This window comes from Hemitrygon akajei, chromosome 11, assembly GCF_048418815.1.
Source record: "Hemitrygon akajei chromosome 11, sHemAka1.3, whole genome shotgun sequence".
NCBI lineage: Eukaryota > Metazoa > Chordata > Chondrichthyes > Myliobatiformes > Dasyatidae > Hemitrygon > Hemitrygon akajei.
Genome location: NC_133134.1, coordinates 23381626 through 23399353, shown reverse-complemented (window position 1 = coordinate 23399353; position 17728 = coordinate 23381626). Strand labels below are relative to the sequence as shown.

At 38.2% G+C, this 17728-nt stretch overlaps 1 protein-coding gene and 1 long non-coding RNA gene across 20 annotated transcripts in view; one reads left to right on the top strand and one right to left on the bottom strand.

Moving 5' to 3' along the window:
- The window catches only part of mapk8ip3 (mitogen-activated protein kinase 8 interacting protein 3), a 198221-nt gene that overhangs the window by 92366 nt on the left and 88127 nt on the right, over positions 1-17728 (top strand). For 13 of the 19 annotated variants that reach the window (XM_073060424.1, XM_073060422.1, XM_073060408.1 and 10 more), the window contains 3 exons: positions 1544-1607; positions 10489-10619; positions 15236-15292. In XM_073060424.1, coding sequence (XP_072916525.1) covers positions 1544-1607; positions 10489-10619; positions 15236-15292 — 252 coding nt within the window. The remainder of the gene's footprint in view (positions 1-1543; positions 1608-10488; positions 10620-15235; positions 15293-17728) is intronic. The other 6 variants (XM_073060425.1, XM_073060414.1, XM_073060423.1 and 3 more) reach the window with 1 other exon arrangement.
- Positions 1-17728, bottom strand: part of LOC140735403 (uncharacterized) — a 60370-nt gene that overhangs the window by 35116 nt on the left and 7526 nt on the right. The gene's annotated exons all lie outside the window — the stretch shown is intronic.

Sequence of the window (17728 nt, the reverse complement as noted above, 5' to 3'; positions counted from 1 at the left end):
AAATCACCTCACCCCTTCACATCCCTGTTATTCAATAGTTACACTGTTTTTGTTTCCAGCAATTCTTCTGTCGCTGTTTCTCAAAGTTGCTCAGAGGACAAATGTTAAATCTTTACTTTTCAGATACAATTTGTATTGATGTTTAGGGTCTGTAAGGAAGATTTTTAGCATTAACAAAGAGTTCACATCATGGCCTTCTTGTCAGTCCCATGATTATTTATCCTGTATGACAACAGTGTTAATTACATTTAAGTTAATTAAACCATCTTGTAACTCAGTGGAGGAAAAGAACAGAAATGTACACAATACAGTTCAGGCCTTTCAGCCCACAATGTCTACACAGATTACTGCTGAATTAATCTAATTCTCCACTGCCTGCAAGTGACCATATCACCTTCCTCCAGCCCCATCCTGCATATTCATGAGTCTATCTCACAGCTGCTAATGTACCTACTGCCACAACCCCTCCTCCCTCACCCCTACTGGTAGCCTACATTTCTCTGTGTAAAACTAATCAACTTGCTCTGCATCTCTCCTTTAAGCTTTGCCCCTCTCACCTGAGATGCATGTCCTCTAGTATTTGACATTTCCACTATTGATAGAATCTGACTATCTGTGCCTCTCATAACCGTAAACATTTAAAAACATCTAAATGTGATTCCTGGTCTCAATTCAAAACAAACTTGAAATCTGAAGCCACAAATAGAATTAAAATGTGTCACTACTATTAGAAGCACACACAAAAGCAAATACTCTGAGTGGCCACTATATTATGTACTGTACATTATGTACCTAATAAAGTGGCCACGGATTGCGGTCTTCTGCTGTTGTATCCCATCGGCTTCAAGGTTTCATGTATTGTGCATTCAGAGATGCTCTTTTGTACACCACTGTTGTAATGCATAGTTACTTGAATTACTGTCGCCTTCCTGTGAGCTTGAACCAGCTTGGACTTTCTCCCCTGACCTCTCTCATGAACAAGGAGTTTTCACCCACATAACTGCTGCTCACTGGGTGCTTTTTATTTTTGTTTTTCACACTATTCTCTGTAAACTCTAGAGACTATTTTGAGTGAAAATCCCAAGAGATCAGTTGTTTCTGAGATACTCAAGCCACCCCATCTGGCACCAGCAATCACTCCACAGTCAAATTCACGTAGGTTGCACGTCTTCCGAATTCTGATGTTTGGTCTGAACAACAACTGAACCTCTTGACCATGTTTACATGCTTTTATGCATTGAGTTGCTGTCACATGATTGGCTGATTAGATATTTGCATTACTGTGCAGGTGTACCTAATAAAGCGGCCACTGAGAGTATTTTAAAAATATATTTATTTTGCTTTACTTTACCATAGATTTAAAACTTCACCCTAATTCTGATGCACACTGTTTTAGGCTGGATGAATGTGTAGTGGATTAAAAAATATTATTAATAAAATACATGCAGTTTGTAACTTGCACCTTCCTGGACTGACGAGCCAGGGTTGTTTCACACCATTGTTTTGCTCCCTCACAACTATTAATGTACTTTTTAAATTGTAGGGTGAAGTCCGAAGCTATTGTTGCTATGAACAATGAGGGCAAAGAAGAGCTGGAGGACGTAAGTGTAAGTCATCATTATTTGTCAAATTGTCTGCATTTGTTCGGTTAATGAGCGTGATTTTATGTCTCCATTTGCAAAAAGAACCTTAAATTCTAAAACGGTTCCTCGGTTTCAGGGAAGACTTCGATTCTAGTTCTATAGATACCAGGGTGGCTGATGAGGGCAATATAGAATCCCAGGACTATGTTACAAGCAGAGCAGAAGTCCTTGATGAGGTGGGAGCTTAGAGAGGAGTGCACCTCCTGCTTTGGTGCTGGTCTTGGATAAGGTACTGATGCCATCTGGAACGCTGCTTCTCCATTGAGCTGACATGAACCACGGAGTTCCAGAATCTTTGAGGAGGTTATACTGTGCTTTATTGAGAACATCCTTGAATCTAGTTGAGGATTTGATAATCTCTTGCAGTGTGGAATTTAGAATAGACTGGTCTTTTACAGTCGCCTAATGTTTGCCCTGCTCATCAGAGGCAACAGTGTTTTAAGAAGGGCCTCACTGCTTAGAGTGCTAGTTCCCTCCTGGCTGGTTTGCTTATCCTGTCTCAGTGGGTTTCAAGGGGTTTGCAGTGATGCTGTCTCTCATTGTTCCAGTGCTTTGGAGGTGCTTGATGCAGGTAGTCTGTGTTTTCTTCCCAAAATGCACCACCTTTTTGGGAATATTAAATTTCATTTGCTGATGATAGCTTTCCTCACGAGCCATAACACTGCCAGCTATAGTGTCGTCCACAAACTTACTAATTGTACCTCCTATATTTGCATCCAGTCATTGATATGACATAAACAACACCATTCCCTGGGGTACACCACCGATCAGACATCTAGTCAGAAAGGTGGCCTTCTGTCATTTCCTTCTGCCTCCGATAACCAATCACCAGTTTTGATAAAATTAGTCAGCTTGCTTTGGACCCCAAGTACCAGCATTCTGGATCATGAAGGACCTTGTCAAATGCCTTAATAAAGTTCATATCGATGATGCCCACTATCCTGCCTTCATCATTCTTCCTTATTTACCCAAAAAAAACTCAATGAAATTAGTGATACAGGACTTTCCTTACACACAACCATGCTGACTATTTCTGGTGCAGTCCCTGCCTTTCCAAATGTACCCAATTCAAGGATCCTTCATCTCATGTTTTTGCTATTTATTGCTTATTTACTTATTATTATTTCCTTTTGTATTTGCACAGTTTGTTGTCTTTTGCACATTGGTTGAACTCCCTATTTGGTCTGGTCTTTCATTGATTCTATTCAGGATATCATTCTATTTTGGATGTATTGAGTATGCTTGCAAGAAAATGAATCTCGGGGTAGTATATGGTGACATATATGTACTTTGATAATTTGCTTTGAATTTTTACCTTGGAATTTTCTTTCACAACTTCTCTGCCACTGACTTATGGCTCACCTGGCTGTAGTTACTTGGTTTTTGGTTTGTCCCTTCTGCCCTTCTTAAACAAAGGAGAAACTTTAGCTATCCTTCAGTTTTCTGGCACCTTATCTGTGACCAATAATGATGGAAATATCTCTCGGGTCCAGCTATCTCCGTCCTTGCTTCCCATAGCGATCTGTGATAGATCTCATCTAGCTCTGGAGATCTGTCAATCCTTTTGCTTCCCCTCCTTAATGACCTACCTTATCCATGCACCTCTCTCTGCACCTGCTTTTTTTTAATCCTCCACATCTTCAGTAAATGCAGGTGGGAAATATTCATTTAGAGTCTTTCCCATATTGCCTGGTTCGACACACAGATTATCTTTTGGTCCCCAAGGGAATCTACTCTTTCCTTGGCTATTCATTTGCCCCTGATATAGTATATCTCCATAGTCTACCTTGCTCAAATATTTCATGCTGTCTTTGTACTCCAGAGTTCTTTTTTAAGTTCCCTTCTGCACCCTTGATTCCAGTTATCTTTATCTGCTATATGCTTCCTTATTTTTCCTGAGTCTTGAACTCTTAAACTAACTTTCTTTCAAAAGGTTCCCACTTACCAGTTATTGTTTTTACCGGCAAGGACTTCCTGCTAATCTACTTGCCCGATCCGTTCTTGTGCTATTAAATTCAGTCCTTTCCCAATTCAAGATCTTATCTCGAGAAGCAACCTTATCCCTTTCTATGACAATTTTGAGACTTACATAATTATGGTCAATGTTCACAAAATGTTTCTCCATGACACTTCTACCACCTCCTCAATTGGCTTTATAAAGATCCTTATATTTTTTAGTAATTATGACACCTAAATATCTAAAGAATCCGTAACTTTAATAGGAATGTTATCATATATAGAGACAGATTCATTTAAAGGAAGTAATTCACTTTTACTAAAATTTATTTTATATCCTGAAAAATCTCCAAATTTGTCAAATAATTTTAGCAAAGCAGGAATAGATTCTTCAGGCTTAGATATATATACCAATAAATCATCAGCGCAATGAGAGATCTTGTGCATGGTCTCATTCACAAAAATCCCATGAATATTTTTGGCTTCACGAAGAGCAATAGCAAGGGGTTCTAATATTAAATTAAATAACAAAGGACTTAATGGACAGCCTTGTCGTTCCCTGTGATAGCTGAAAAAAAGGAGACCTACAGTTATTAGTGACAACAGTAGCAATAGGAGCTTTATATATCATTTTAGTCCAATTATTAAAATTAATACCAAAACCAAATTTTTCTAAAACATTAAATAAATATTTCCATTCGACTCGATCAAATGCTTTTTCAGCATCCAAACATATAACGCATTGTGGCGTTTTAGAAGAGGTCGAATATATAATGTTAAATCATCTCTGAACATTTGAAAAAGAATAATGACTTTTTATAAAGCCTGTTTGATCTTTAAAAATGATTTCACCCAAAATACTCTCCAACCGATTGGCCATTATCTTTGAGAGAATCTTAGCATCAACATTCAATAATGAAATAGGTCTGTATGAGGCACAATCAGTAGGATCTTTATACTTTTTGAGAATTAAAGAAATAGAGGCCTCAAAAAATTAGAGGGTAAATCACTTTTCACAGAAGAATCTTTAAACATCTCCAACATATATGGAGAAAGCAATTTTACAAATTTTTAATAAAATTCTACAGGATAACCATCAAGTCCCGGGGCCTTACTAGATTGCATTGTAAAAATAGCTTTATGAATTTTGGCATCAAGAGTTTTTTGATCCTCAGCAGAAATTTTAGGAAAAGCAATCTTTCGTAAAAAAGCATTCATTTTAGAAGAATCTACTGGACATTGAGATTTATAAAGTTCAGTAGAAAAATCTTACTAATTTCTTCATATTCCCGAGCCATCCTTTCTACAAATTTTCAAAATTTGCCTTTTGGCTTCAGCCGATTTTAATTGAGATGCAAGTAGTTTATTATTTTTATCATCAAAATATAAAATTGGCTCTTTAACCTAAGTAAATAACCTTCAATTGGATGAGTTAATAATAGGTTATATTGTGATTGAAGTTCCATCCTTTTTTTAAATAAGTCAATATTAGGGGAAGTTGTATAGATATTATCTATATCTTTAATTTGTTTTGAAATTTTATCTAATTCTGCTTTGGTCTGTTTTTTAAGTTTAGCTGAATAAGAAATGATCTGACCACATAAAAATGCTTTAAATGTATCCCATCTAATTAATTTGGACGTACCTTCTATATCATTAAAAAGAAAAAAAATATTTTATCTGGCTTTCAATAAAACTGATAAAATTGGAATTTTGCAATAAAGTCTGAGACATGCGTCATGGTGGACCAGCAAAAATGACATCATCAAATTCAAAGGACAAACTCAAAGGCGCATGATCAGATATAGCAATAGTATCATATTCACAGTTTTTAACATTAGGCAAAAGGCGGGGATCAATTATAATATAATCAATCCTCGAATATTTTTTTATAGACAAGCAAAAAAAGGAATATTCTCTGTTATCAGGGTGCAAATGCTTCCATCATTCCATCAACCCAAAATCGGTCAAAAAGGAGTTAATAACTGACGCAGAACGATTTGGAGGTCGCTGATTAGTTGAGCTCTTGTCAATCATAGGATTTAAACAACAGTTAAAATCCCCACCCATTATCAACATATATTCATTTAAATCTGGCAATAAAGCAAATACTTTTTTAAATAAAGAAGGATCATCTAAATTAGGACCATACAAATTGACCAAAACAACCTTTCTATTACAAATCACACCTTTAATAATTAAAAATCTACCATTAGAATCTGATTCAATATCCTCGTGAGTAAATATGTTAGATTTAATAAAGATAGATACGCCTTTAGTTTTACTCTGAGAAGTAGCATGGAGCTGTAATCCATTCCACCATCCAAAAACACCTATTTTGATCTCCTGCCCTGATATGCGTCTCCTGAGCAAAAATTTTATCAGGTTGGAATCGATTAATTTAAAAAGTCTTTTTTCGTTTAATAGGATGATTCCAACCACGTATATTCCAACTTATTACATTAATCCGTTTAACTGCTATACTACAATTTTATTATTATTTACTTTATACATGTGCAGAACACATACCAATACTGGATTATCAAAAATGGCGGTGATGAAGAATACAACCATAACACGCATGCTCTGGAACCACCCAATGGGGAAAAAACTCTTAACTCTAGACCCACCCACCCTCCCAAAAGCCCGAAAAAAAGGCAAGCGAACTAAGATAGAATACAAAACCATGGGCCGCTCTGTCGGTCTCCTCTCTCCCTCCCCCCAGCTAGCACACAAAAAAATAAAATGGCCTTGCAAGAAAGACAGTAACATCTCAACAAAGGAGAGTGTTTACATTCCATCATGTATTAAACAAAAAAAGAAACAAAATAATATAATCTCAGAGAGAAAAACCAGTGCCATCTTAAGTTTAGCTTTAAATCTCTAAGAAAACTTTAAATTTGGTTATAGGACGCTATAATAAAACAGATTTAAAAGAGGTTAATAGTATATTTAACCAGGCTAAATTTACAAAAATATTAATTAGTAATATCATAAGCAATTAAACCCTCCCGGAGATATATATAAAACCTTATTAGTAGGAAAAAAACTACCAATTAGTAAATTAAGAAACAACAAAAACAAAGATCAAACCAAATATTAGATATAAGGAACAAATCCTTTTATCCTCTCTTCTCAGTCAAATATCTAATTAGCCATTTAAACAGTCAAACTTGAACTGTAAATCTTTCCAAAAAAAAATCCAATAGGATGCAGTAATGAACAGGTTTTCTTATCTTCTTTTATTAATCTCTCAATGAAATATCCAAATAATCTTCATATATCTTTTCGAAATGTGAATCATATACAGATAATCAAACAGCTTTTCGGATAGTTCATACGGTAGTAGTCACGGTGACAGGTATAACCTGAACAAAATCCAGTGTGGCTTTTGGGTCAAAGAAAATGCGTGGAGAAGAATTAGGAGAAAAAACTTTCATTCTTGCCGGGTAACTCAAAGAGGGAAATATTTTCTTAGCATACACTTGTTTCATTACCAAAGCAAATCTTGATCTTTGTTCCATTACTTCTTTCAGATAATCTTCATAAAAACGGAGCTCAGACTCATTGAATCTGAAAACTCTGTTTTCTTGCCTGTCGCATTATTTGATCTTTAATTTTAAAGTGATGAAAACAAACCAGAATAGATCTTGGTCTGCTTGAATCCTTAAATTTCAAAGTGAACGCTCTATGTGCTCTTTCAATAGCAGGCAGCTGTGATAAAATAGTCGGAAATAGAGTATGAAAGAGCTTACCAAAGTAAACCGTTAAGTCTCCATTTTCAGCTCCTTCTTGCAATCCAACAATTCGTATATTGTTTCGGCAAGACCTAGTTTCCAGGTCTATATCTTATTTTGATATTTTTCCAAATGGGTTATAGTTTCAGACAATTTTTGCTTAGTTAACTTCAATTCCTCTTCATGTTTAGTAACTTGAGTTTCCACATCTTTAAGTTTTCCCAGAAATAACTTCATTTCATTATTATTTTTTTCCGGTTGATCATTAATTGCCCTATTCTGATCTTGAATTAAATTCAGTGTCCGAACAATATCTTCAGCCCGCAATAGCACTTCATCAGATCTTTCCTTCGGCATCTTTCCTTTTCCATTACCTTTGTCAGTAGGTTCATGCAGATTCTTCCCACTTCTCGTAGACATAGATATATCACTCCCCTTCAAGAATCAGCAATTAAAAATTTTAAATTCAAAATTTAAACTGGGGGGAGAGAGAGAAGACTAAGAGCAGCACAAAATTACTGCTACTCCCATCGACAGACAGAGGCGGTCCCTCAACCTCCCACTTAAGAATGCTGAGGACTCGATCTGTGATGTCCTGGACCCTGGCACCTGGGAGGTAACATACCATCCGGGAATCTCATTCTCGACCACAGAACCTCCTGTCCATTCCCCTAACAAACCCCCTATCACCACACCATGGCTCTTTTCCACCCACCCCCTTCCCTTCTGAGTAACAGAGGCAGACTCCGTGCCAGAGACCTGACCACTGTGACCTTCCTCTGTTAGGTCAACCCCATCCCGACATCCAAAGTGATATATCTATTGTTACTGTTAATTCTCACTAACTATTGAGAGATCTGTTAATATTCTGTGGTAACCATTTGCATCAGAAACAAAATGTTATATAAAACATAGACATGCATCCTCTATCTAGGCTGTCTTATTTGCAAGTCAAGTTTGTTATATTTGTCCACCAGCATCTTATAAAGGCCTCTAAGAGGACCACAACCTTGCTGTGGTTTAGAGGCTTGTGTGCCTCAATGACCCGGAGAGCTTTATTGACTAGAGTAGGGCTCTATGCTTTGGCTCTTGGTAGAGTCACCCATGCCAAACAGGTCAAAGGGTAGTGGTCCACCGGTCCGCCAAGTTCGGGCGTTCAGCTGAAGGCTAACAACTCTGACTGGTAAAACAAAATTGTTTTGGAAACAACAGTGGAGAATCCCTGTACATCTGTGTGTGACAGTATTCCTGAGTCTCCACCTAGGGCTTGCATGACTGAAGACAGTGAGAACCGAGTTACTAACATAGTGAAGGAAGCCCTGAACGCTGCCAGATATTGAGGACCATCATTGCTGCCCTAAACATCAGTGGCATTGCGGCAATAGAGAGACCTTATTAAGGCATCTTATTATTTGCTTCACCCTCAGTAATAAAGTTATTATTTACAATCCAATATTTAATGAAACATTTTACTTAAGAAATTTTCTAAGGAAATAATAAAGAAAATGTAGTTAATTCTACATTTAAGGTCAGTGAGCTTTCTTAGATCGGTCACTGGTAATATTTACTGACGGGAAGTAACTTCTGCATTTCTTTGTATAATAGGGTAAACCCTACTACAAATTATTATTTGAATGTAAAGTAACATCTGTGTTGAAACTAATAGCAAAAAGTAGGAGATCATCTCTGGAGATTTATTAAGCATTTCACTCAGTCTAAAAATAGATGGGGTTGGGTTTGTAGATTAACCTTTGCCAGTAATTCATCAAGAACATCTTGCCTACTAATGGCAGTTTTAGAATTAGAATTTAGTAAAAAGAAATTGTGAATTAAAATGCTGGTATTGGTGAAAATGTCTTTGGAGCAGGGGAACTATGGGAGGATTCAGTTGGTTTACTAATGCATTTGAGGAAAGGTAAGATGTATCCATCCCCAAGTTTGGCCAGCACTTTTCTCAGGTTCCATAGCTTTGTTCTTAACTGCTATCTTTAAATCACACAGGAAACATTTAAGTTGTAATTTAAAAGTAACTTCAACATCACACTAGAATCTTTATGTGGACTGCAGCAGCTCAAGAAGATGAAAGCTTACTGTCAGTATCTCAGGATAGTTAATGGGGAGTTAGTGTTTATCATGGGCTGATGTTATGACACATCCAATGAAGGGCAAGGTATTGTGGATCTGCAATTTCATGTGCTGCTTCATCAAAGCTAAAGGTAGCAGGTGAATTGAAGGATGAACAATTTGATGTTCATTACAGCAGTGGATGATATTTAAAAGCAAATTGGTGATGTGTTGCAGAGGTCAGGCCTCAATTACATTTTAGTTCTCTGGCTTTGGGTTTAATGTGTGCCTGGTGTTCATCTCGTGCTGTTCTTCCTTCTGTAATTTGATTTCTGAAGCTATTTACATGTATCTCAATTAAAATGTATATTCTGGGTTAGCCTGAGCAGTGAGCTAATCTCTGTCTTCAATCCTGGCAGTTGAATTGTAATTCTTCTCATATAAATCATTTGTGTTAGTGTGACCTGTTTTACTGCCTTGCTGCTGCTTGTGGGAGGTGGTAATGCTTTTCTCCCATTCATTCTTTGGGGCTTTCTTCTGTTTTGTGGATGTCTGTGAAGAGTAAGAATTTCAGGTTGTATACTGTATACATTCTCTGATACTAAATGGAACCTTTGAAATGAGTCTCATTAAAGGTTGAGACAGTGATGATGCATAGAATTAAAAACAACAGGCATCCCTGGGGTGCTTTTGCCTAATGAAGGCATCCAGGGACAAAGTGCGTATCGGAATATGAATCTGGCATGGTAGCAAACTTCTGCCTTCTGGCCATTATACTGCACTTTCTAAGGAGCGGTCTAGACAGTCTGTTAAGGGGGTAGGAGGAGATCATTTATTATTTCTTTCAGTCGGTCGAGAAGACTTGGGGCAAAGATAACAGAGAGATTAATTCAAACAAGCATTTTCTGCAGTGACTCAGTTTCCTGCCACAGCCTCAGCTGCGGGATGCTAAACAAATGGATTTCTGTCACGAGGAGGCAGTTATACACTGTCTCGACTGTATTACTGCCATACTGCTGCTGTCTTAGTGTACATTAGGGTGCTGGTTTCTATCTGTTCTGGTGAAGCAATGCTTCCATAACCTACAGGATGACGTACAGGTGGCACAGAGACGGCGCTTCACCCGAGTGGAGATGGCACGGGTGCTGATGGAGCGCAATCAGTACAAGGAGAGGCTGATGGAGCTGCAGGAGGCTGTCAGGTGGATTGAAATGATCAGGTAGGAAAGCACATGAACATTTGATTCATATATAAATGTATTTTACAGAGTTTCAGTGGTGGTTTACCTAATCTATGTACCAACACACTGTATGATTTCCGTATTTTGATCTTTGAAGTGGAGCAATGTCTACTTGGACACAGCACAAATCTCATCTCATTCCTAATTTGCCTACAATGATGTTAATATTCTTTTACAGGTATTTCATTACATAACACAAATGCTCTTTCAGACCTATTTTCTCACTGATTTTTTTTTACTTGTTGGGTATGGGTGTTGCTGGCAACACTGGGATTTATTATCCTAATTGACCTCAAGAGGGTGGTAGCAAGCCATTGCAATAAATGTATTGCAATCAGTAATTAATAAGTGGGTAAACAATTTACAGCTGAAATTTATTCCAATTTGTGTGAAGGGCGGGGTTTGGGGGTTGATGATTTTTGTTCATGGGGGAGGGTTCTCAATGAACAGCTTTCATGTTCGTTGTGTTGTAGTTATCTGGAGAAGTCAAATTTCAGAGTTGTATATGGATACATGCTTTTGATAATAAATGTTCCTTTGGCATCTTGGTTAAAAGCATAAAATCAACTCATTAGGAATCGGAAACCAACAGAAAAAGAAATGATGTTGAGCATAGAGTGGGTTGCCAAATTCATGCAAGATCATTTCACACTATTAGAATCAACCATCTTTATCTTCACTGATGATGTTTCATCCTGAGGCATCATGCTGATAACACAACTAATCAAAGATCCTTTATCAAATATTCTTCCAGTTGACTTATTATGCAGCGAATTCTGCTATTCATAGTCATAGAAAAGTACAGCAGAGAAGCAAGCCCTTCGGCCTATCTAGTCCATGCTGAACCATTTTAAACCATTGGGCAATTGCATCAAAATTCTAATCTTATGATGTGCAATTAAGAAAGCCAGTTTGTTCAGATTTATCATCAGACAAAATCATCAATGATTACAATGCAGAGATCAGACTGAATTTGTTGGTAGTATTGATTTCTAATCATTAGACTTCTGAAATCTTATCAACTTCTTTTGAGGGAAGAACACTTGGAATGATTCTCATCCTTATTGTAGAGTAATTTCAAATACTTTGAAAAGGAAAGTTTCAAATCGATGCATCCTAATCCAGGAGAAATTAGCTAGGAAAAATATTTCAATTGGGAAGATACTGAACATTTTAAAACAAAGTTATGAAGTTGAACTTTGCAGGATAAGAATATATCCAAGGAAATAAATGTAAATTCAGTAAAGCAGAGGGATAAGCAGAAATAAGAACCGTCTGTCTTAAAATCTGTCAGATAAAATCTGAAGTTCTTTGAGCATGTTACAGTTGACAGTTGAAAAACAGAATGGTTACTTGCACTTTGGGAAGGCTTTGACAATATGTGTGAAAGATTACTAACTAAAGTACAAAACATCCAAGTTAGAATATATGATTGGAGGCCAATTTGGCTAATTGGAAATTTAGAATGTATATATGAGAGGAATAATAATATGGGAAAGAATTGAGTTGGACCTAACATTTTGATACTTGGATCCTGTTGTGTCTAATACATTAATGAACTGAATGTCAAAGAGAAATGTAAGATTATCTAATTTACTGGCACAGAAAGGAAGGACAATGGAAGCAGCAGGCTTTATAGGCTATGCAATTGCCAAGATAAATGGTATTGTTAAATGTGAAGTGTGAAATGCTGATTACAGGAATAAACTTTATCAGTTTATTGAATTGACAGAAAGAAGCAAAGCATAATTGTTAAATCGCCTATTTCAATGTCTGAGTAATTCCTAAATCCAATTAAAGAAGCCAATTTATTTGAATTTTTCTTAAGACCATGTAGTCCAAATCTCCTGTGGATGTATTTCAGGGCTGGTCCTTATTTAGACCATAAGACCATAAGGAGCAGAATTAGGTCATTCAGCCCATTGAGTCTGCTCTGAGTTCTAACTCTGACTCCTCATCTTTTTTTCTCCAGTCTTGCTGAATGGTCTTGGTCTGAAAGATTGACTGTACTCTTTTCCATAGGTGCTGCCTGGCCTGCTGAGTACCTCCAGCATTTTGTGTGTATTGCTTGAGTTTGTGATTGGAAATATTATAAACTTCATTAAGGAAGATTTAGGGCAGATTTGGAGTGATTCTAATTGTAAAGGCTGTGAGTTATAAAGGAAGGCTGAAGAATTGTAATCTCCAAGGTCTAAAAGGTTAGAGCAGAGCTATGGACAAAACTGACTTGTGAGTAATATTATTGGATCTCAATAAGATTGGATCATTAATATAATTCCCAAATAATCCAAAAAAATGTTAAGACTACATTCATGGTAGTGAGAAATGTTATAAAATGAATAATAGGTAGAACTTCTTCAGAGTATAAAATAATGTTTGGATAAATCTGTCAACAGGAATATGTTAAAAATAAAGCTGGAAGATGAGAGAAGGGTAAACTTCTTGGAGGATGACAGAAGCAAGGAAGACAAAAGAGAGGAAATTGTAAGGCCAGTTAGCCTAACCTCAGTAATTGCGAGTGTTGGAGACCATTCTTAAGGACAAGGTTTCGGGTTACTTGGAGACTAATGATAAAAGAAGTGACAGTCAACATGGTTTCTGTAAAGGGAAATCTTGCTTGACGAATCTGTTAGAATTCTTTGAGGAGGTAACAAGCGGAGTGAACACAGGAGGCAGTGGTTGTTATTACTTAGATTTTCAGAAGGCATCTGAGGCTGCTTAACAAGGTAAAATCCCAAGGTGTTACACAAAGTATCCTGGCATGGCTAGAGGAATGGCTGACAGGCAGGAAGCAGCAAGTGGGTATAATGGGGGCCTTTTCTGGTTGGCTGCCAGTGACTAGTGGTGTTCCTCGAAGGTCAGTATTGGGACCACTGCTTTTCACATTGTCAATGATTTAGATAGTGGAATTGATAGCTTTGTGGAAAAGTTTGCGAATGATATGAAGGTAGGTGGAGGGTAGTCTGTTCTGTGGAAAATGGAAGAATGGGCAAAAAAGAGGCAATGGAAAGCAGTGTTGGGAAATGTATGATAATGCACTTTGGTAAAAGGAACAATAGTGTGGACTATTATTTAAATGGAGAGAAGGTTCAAACGTCAAAGGTGCAAAGGGACTTGTGAGTCCTTGTGCAAGAGTCCCAGACAGTTAATTTACAGGTTGAGTCTGTCATAAAGAAGTCAAATGCAATGTTGGCATTCATTTCAAGGGGAATAGAGTATAAAAACAAGGAGATAATGCTGAGGCTTTATAAGACACTAGTCAGGTTGCACTTGGAGTATTGTCAACAGTTTAGGGCTCTTGTCTCAGAACGGAGGTATTGACATTGGAGAGAGTCTGAAGGACGTTCACAAGGATGATTCAGGGAATGAAGGGGTAATCGTAGGAGCGTTTGGTAGCTTTGGGCCTGTACTTGCTGGAATTTAGAAGAATGTGGGAGGGGGTGGTGGGGGGATCTCATTGAAACGTATTAAATGTTGAAAGGACTAGATAAGGTAGATGTAGAGATGATGTTTCCTCTGTTGGGGGTATCCAGAAAAAGAGAACACAGCCTTAAAATTGAGGAGCAACCTTTCAGAACAGAAGTGAAGAAGAATTTTTTTAGTGAAGGATATGTGAATCTGTAGAAAGCTTTTCTACAGACCGCGGTGGAGACCAAGTTTGTGGGTATACTTAAAGCGGAAGTTGATGGACTCCTGATTGGTTGGGGCATCAAGATGTATCTTGAGAGGGGAAGTGTATGGGTTTGAATGGGATCTGGGATCAGCCATGATGAAATGGCGAAGTGGACTCGATGGGCTGAATGGCCTAATTCTGCTCCTGTGTCTCATCGTCTCATGGATGGGTTTGTGAGCTGAAGAGTCTTTTATCATCCTTTACTTTTATCATGTCTGCTCTGGTCAATGTGCTTTAACCATATGGAATGGTAGCCACACTTCTATTATGTTGATGGTGACATACCAGGAGCCAGGTAGAGTCCCTCAGCTTAATTCAGTAGGTGCAGATCTTTGAATTCCATCTTTTATGATTCAGAGCCCAAGAACTAAGGTTCACATCATCAGAATAGCATGCAAAAAAATCCCAGTGGTGCTGCTCTACATTCAGGGCTGTGCTCTTAAACATGCTGGAAGCTTCGTACCTGTGGTGTTTAGAAAGGTTCACTGCTGCCAGTTTGCCAATGGATGGTCACTTCAGTTGACACAGCAAGTAGAATTTAGAAATTAATTTGAGAGTGTCAGGTTGTTGGCAATGATTTGATAGCACCACCATTAGTTAATGTGACATTGTAGTTTGGTACAGCTCCAGTCTGCTAAGATGTTTCCAGAGGAGTTGGCAATTTGAATTGAAATGTTAGTTCATTTTGATAGAGTAGTTTGTGTTGCTTTGAAATTTGATCTTAATGAAACTTAGTGTGAGCTCATACAATCCTTTAATCATATTACCAGCAAATTGAAGAGCCACATTCTGCTTATTCAGAAGCACTCCACCAGTTTTTTAAAAAAATAAGTTGCTACCAAGTAGACATTATGTCAACTGGGATGAAGTATATGTATACAGTACTCTAATATTTGCTATCCTGTGTTTTAATATTCAATAGAGCTTCTCGGGAGAATCCAACAATCCAGGAGAAGAAAAGGTCAGGCATCTGGCAGTTGTAAGTACTTTTATAATGGACATTATTACTGTTAGAATATTCAGTGTGCTTCTCTTGCTGAATAATTAAAAGTATTTTTATGATCAATAGTTTCAAGGTAAATGAAAAGTCACTATAAGCAGATGGGTGGCTCACTCTGAGGGCACTGCAGCTGTGTTGATGTCCGACTGCTGGAAGATGTGAGCAAACCTTTAAAATGGATTGCAGTTTGTGAGCTTTTCTCCCACTGTGGGGATCAGGTTCTTGGTTCCATTTATACACATGCACATATTTGTCTCTGGTAGTATAATGCAAGAAAAGAGATTAAAGGAGCATTCTCTGTTTATCAACTCATGTTTCCTCTGAATCTTACTGAGGCCTAGGCCTTTCATCGTAAAAGTTAATAACTTAGATAAAGTAGGAGGGCTATTCATATGGTAAGATTATTATAATCTGACACGTGCAGGAATTTGTAGGTAGGTTTTCCCAATAGACAATAGACAGCAGGTGCAGGAGTAGGCCATTCGACCCTTCTAGCCAGCACCGCCATTCACTGCGATCATGGCTGATCATACACAATCAGTACCCCGTTCCTGCCCTCTCCCCATATCCCTTGACCCCGCTATCTATAAGAGCTCTATCTAACTCTCTCTTGAATGCATCCAGAGACTTGGCCTCCACTGCCTTCTGGGGCAGAGCATTCCACATATCTACCAGTCTCTGGGTGAAAAAGTTTTTCTGCATCTCTGTTCTAAATGGCCTACTCCTTATTCTTAAACTGTGGCCTCTAGTTCTGGACTTACCCATCAGCGGGAACACGCTTCCTGCCTCCAGTGTGTCCAATCCCTTAATAATCTTATATGTTTCAATCAGATCCCCCCTCATCCTTCTAAATTCCAGTGTATACAAGCCCAGTCGCTCCAATCTTTCAACATATGACAGTTCCGCCATTCCGGGAATTAACCTTGTGAACCTATGCTGCACTCCCTCAATAGCAAGAATGTCCTTCCTCAAATTTGGAGACCAAAACTGCACACAATACTCCAGGTGGGGTCTCACCAGGGCCCTGTACAGCTGCAGAAGGACCTCTTTACTCCTATACTCAATTCCTCTTGTTATAAAAGCCAGCATACCATTAGCTTTCTTCACTGCCTGCTGTACCTGCATGCTTGCTTTCATTGACTGATGTACAAGAACACCTAGATCTCGTTGTACTTCCCCTTTTCCTAACTTGACTCCATTTAGATAGTAATCTGCCTTCCTGTTCTTGCCACCAAAGTGGATAACCTCACATTTATCCACGTTAAACTGCATCTGCCATACATTAGCCCACTCACCCAACCTGTCCAAGTCACCCTGCATTCTCATAACATCCTCCTGACATTTCACACTGCCACCCAGCTTTGTGTCATCAGCAAATTTGCTAATGTTACTTTTAATCCCTTCATCTAAATCATTAATGTATATTGTAAACAGCTGTGGTCCCAGCACCGAACCTTGCGGTACCCCACTGGTCACAGCCTGCCATTCCAAAAGGGACCCGTTAATCACTACTCTTTGTTTCCTGTCAGCCAGCCAATTTTCAATCCATGTCAGTACTCTGCCCCCAATACCATGTGCCCTAATTTTGCCCACTAATCTCCTATGTGGGACTTTATCAAAAGCTTTCTGGAAGTCCAGGTACACTACATCCACTGGCTATTCCTTGTCCATTTTCATAGTTACATCCTCAAAAAACTCCAGAAGATTAGTCAAGCATGATTTTCCCTTCATAAATCCATGCTGACTTGGACTGATCCTTCTATTGCTATCCAAATGTGTCATTTATAATTGACTCCAGCATGTTTCCCACCACTGACGTCAGGCTAACCGGTCTATAATTCCCCGTTTTTTCTCTCTCCCTCCTTTCTTGAAAAGTGGGACAACATTAGCCACCCTCCAATCTGCAGGAACTGATCCTGAATCTATAGAACATTGGAAAATGATTACCAATGCGTTCATGATTTCTAGAGCCACCATATCATATCATATTATGGTCACTACCTCCTAATGGTTCCTTTACCTCGAGGTCCCTGATCAAATCCGGTTCATTGCGCAACACTAAATCTAGAGTTGCCTTCACCCTGGTAGGCTCCAGTACAAGCTGTTCTAAGAATCCATCTCGGAGGCACTCCACAAACTCCCTTTCTTGGGGTCCAGTACCATTCTGATTCTCCCAGTCTACCTGCATGTTGAAATCTCCCATGACAACTGTATCATTACCTTTGCGACATGCCAATTATTCAATGTTAATTCCCTAACACACTTGTAATGAGTTTTTTTTAAGATGTCACACGGTATTATGATACATTTTTCAGTACACTTGGTACTATATACCTAGCAGAACTGGTGCCCTGGTGGGATTCTGCAAAGTGTACCAACTGAAATGAGTTTAGGGGAGTGTGGTGAACCAGATAT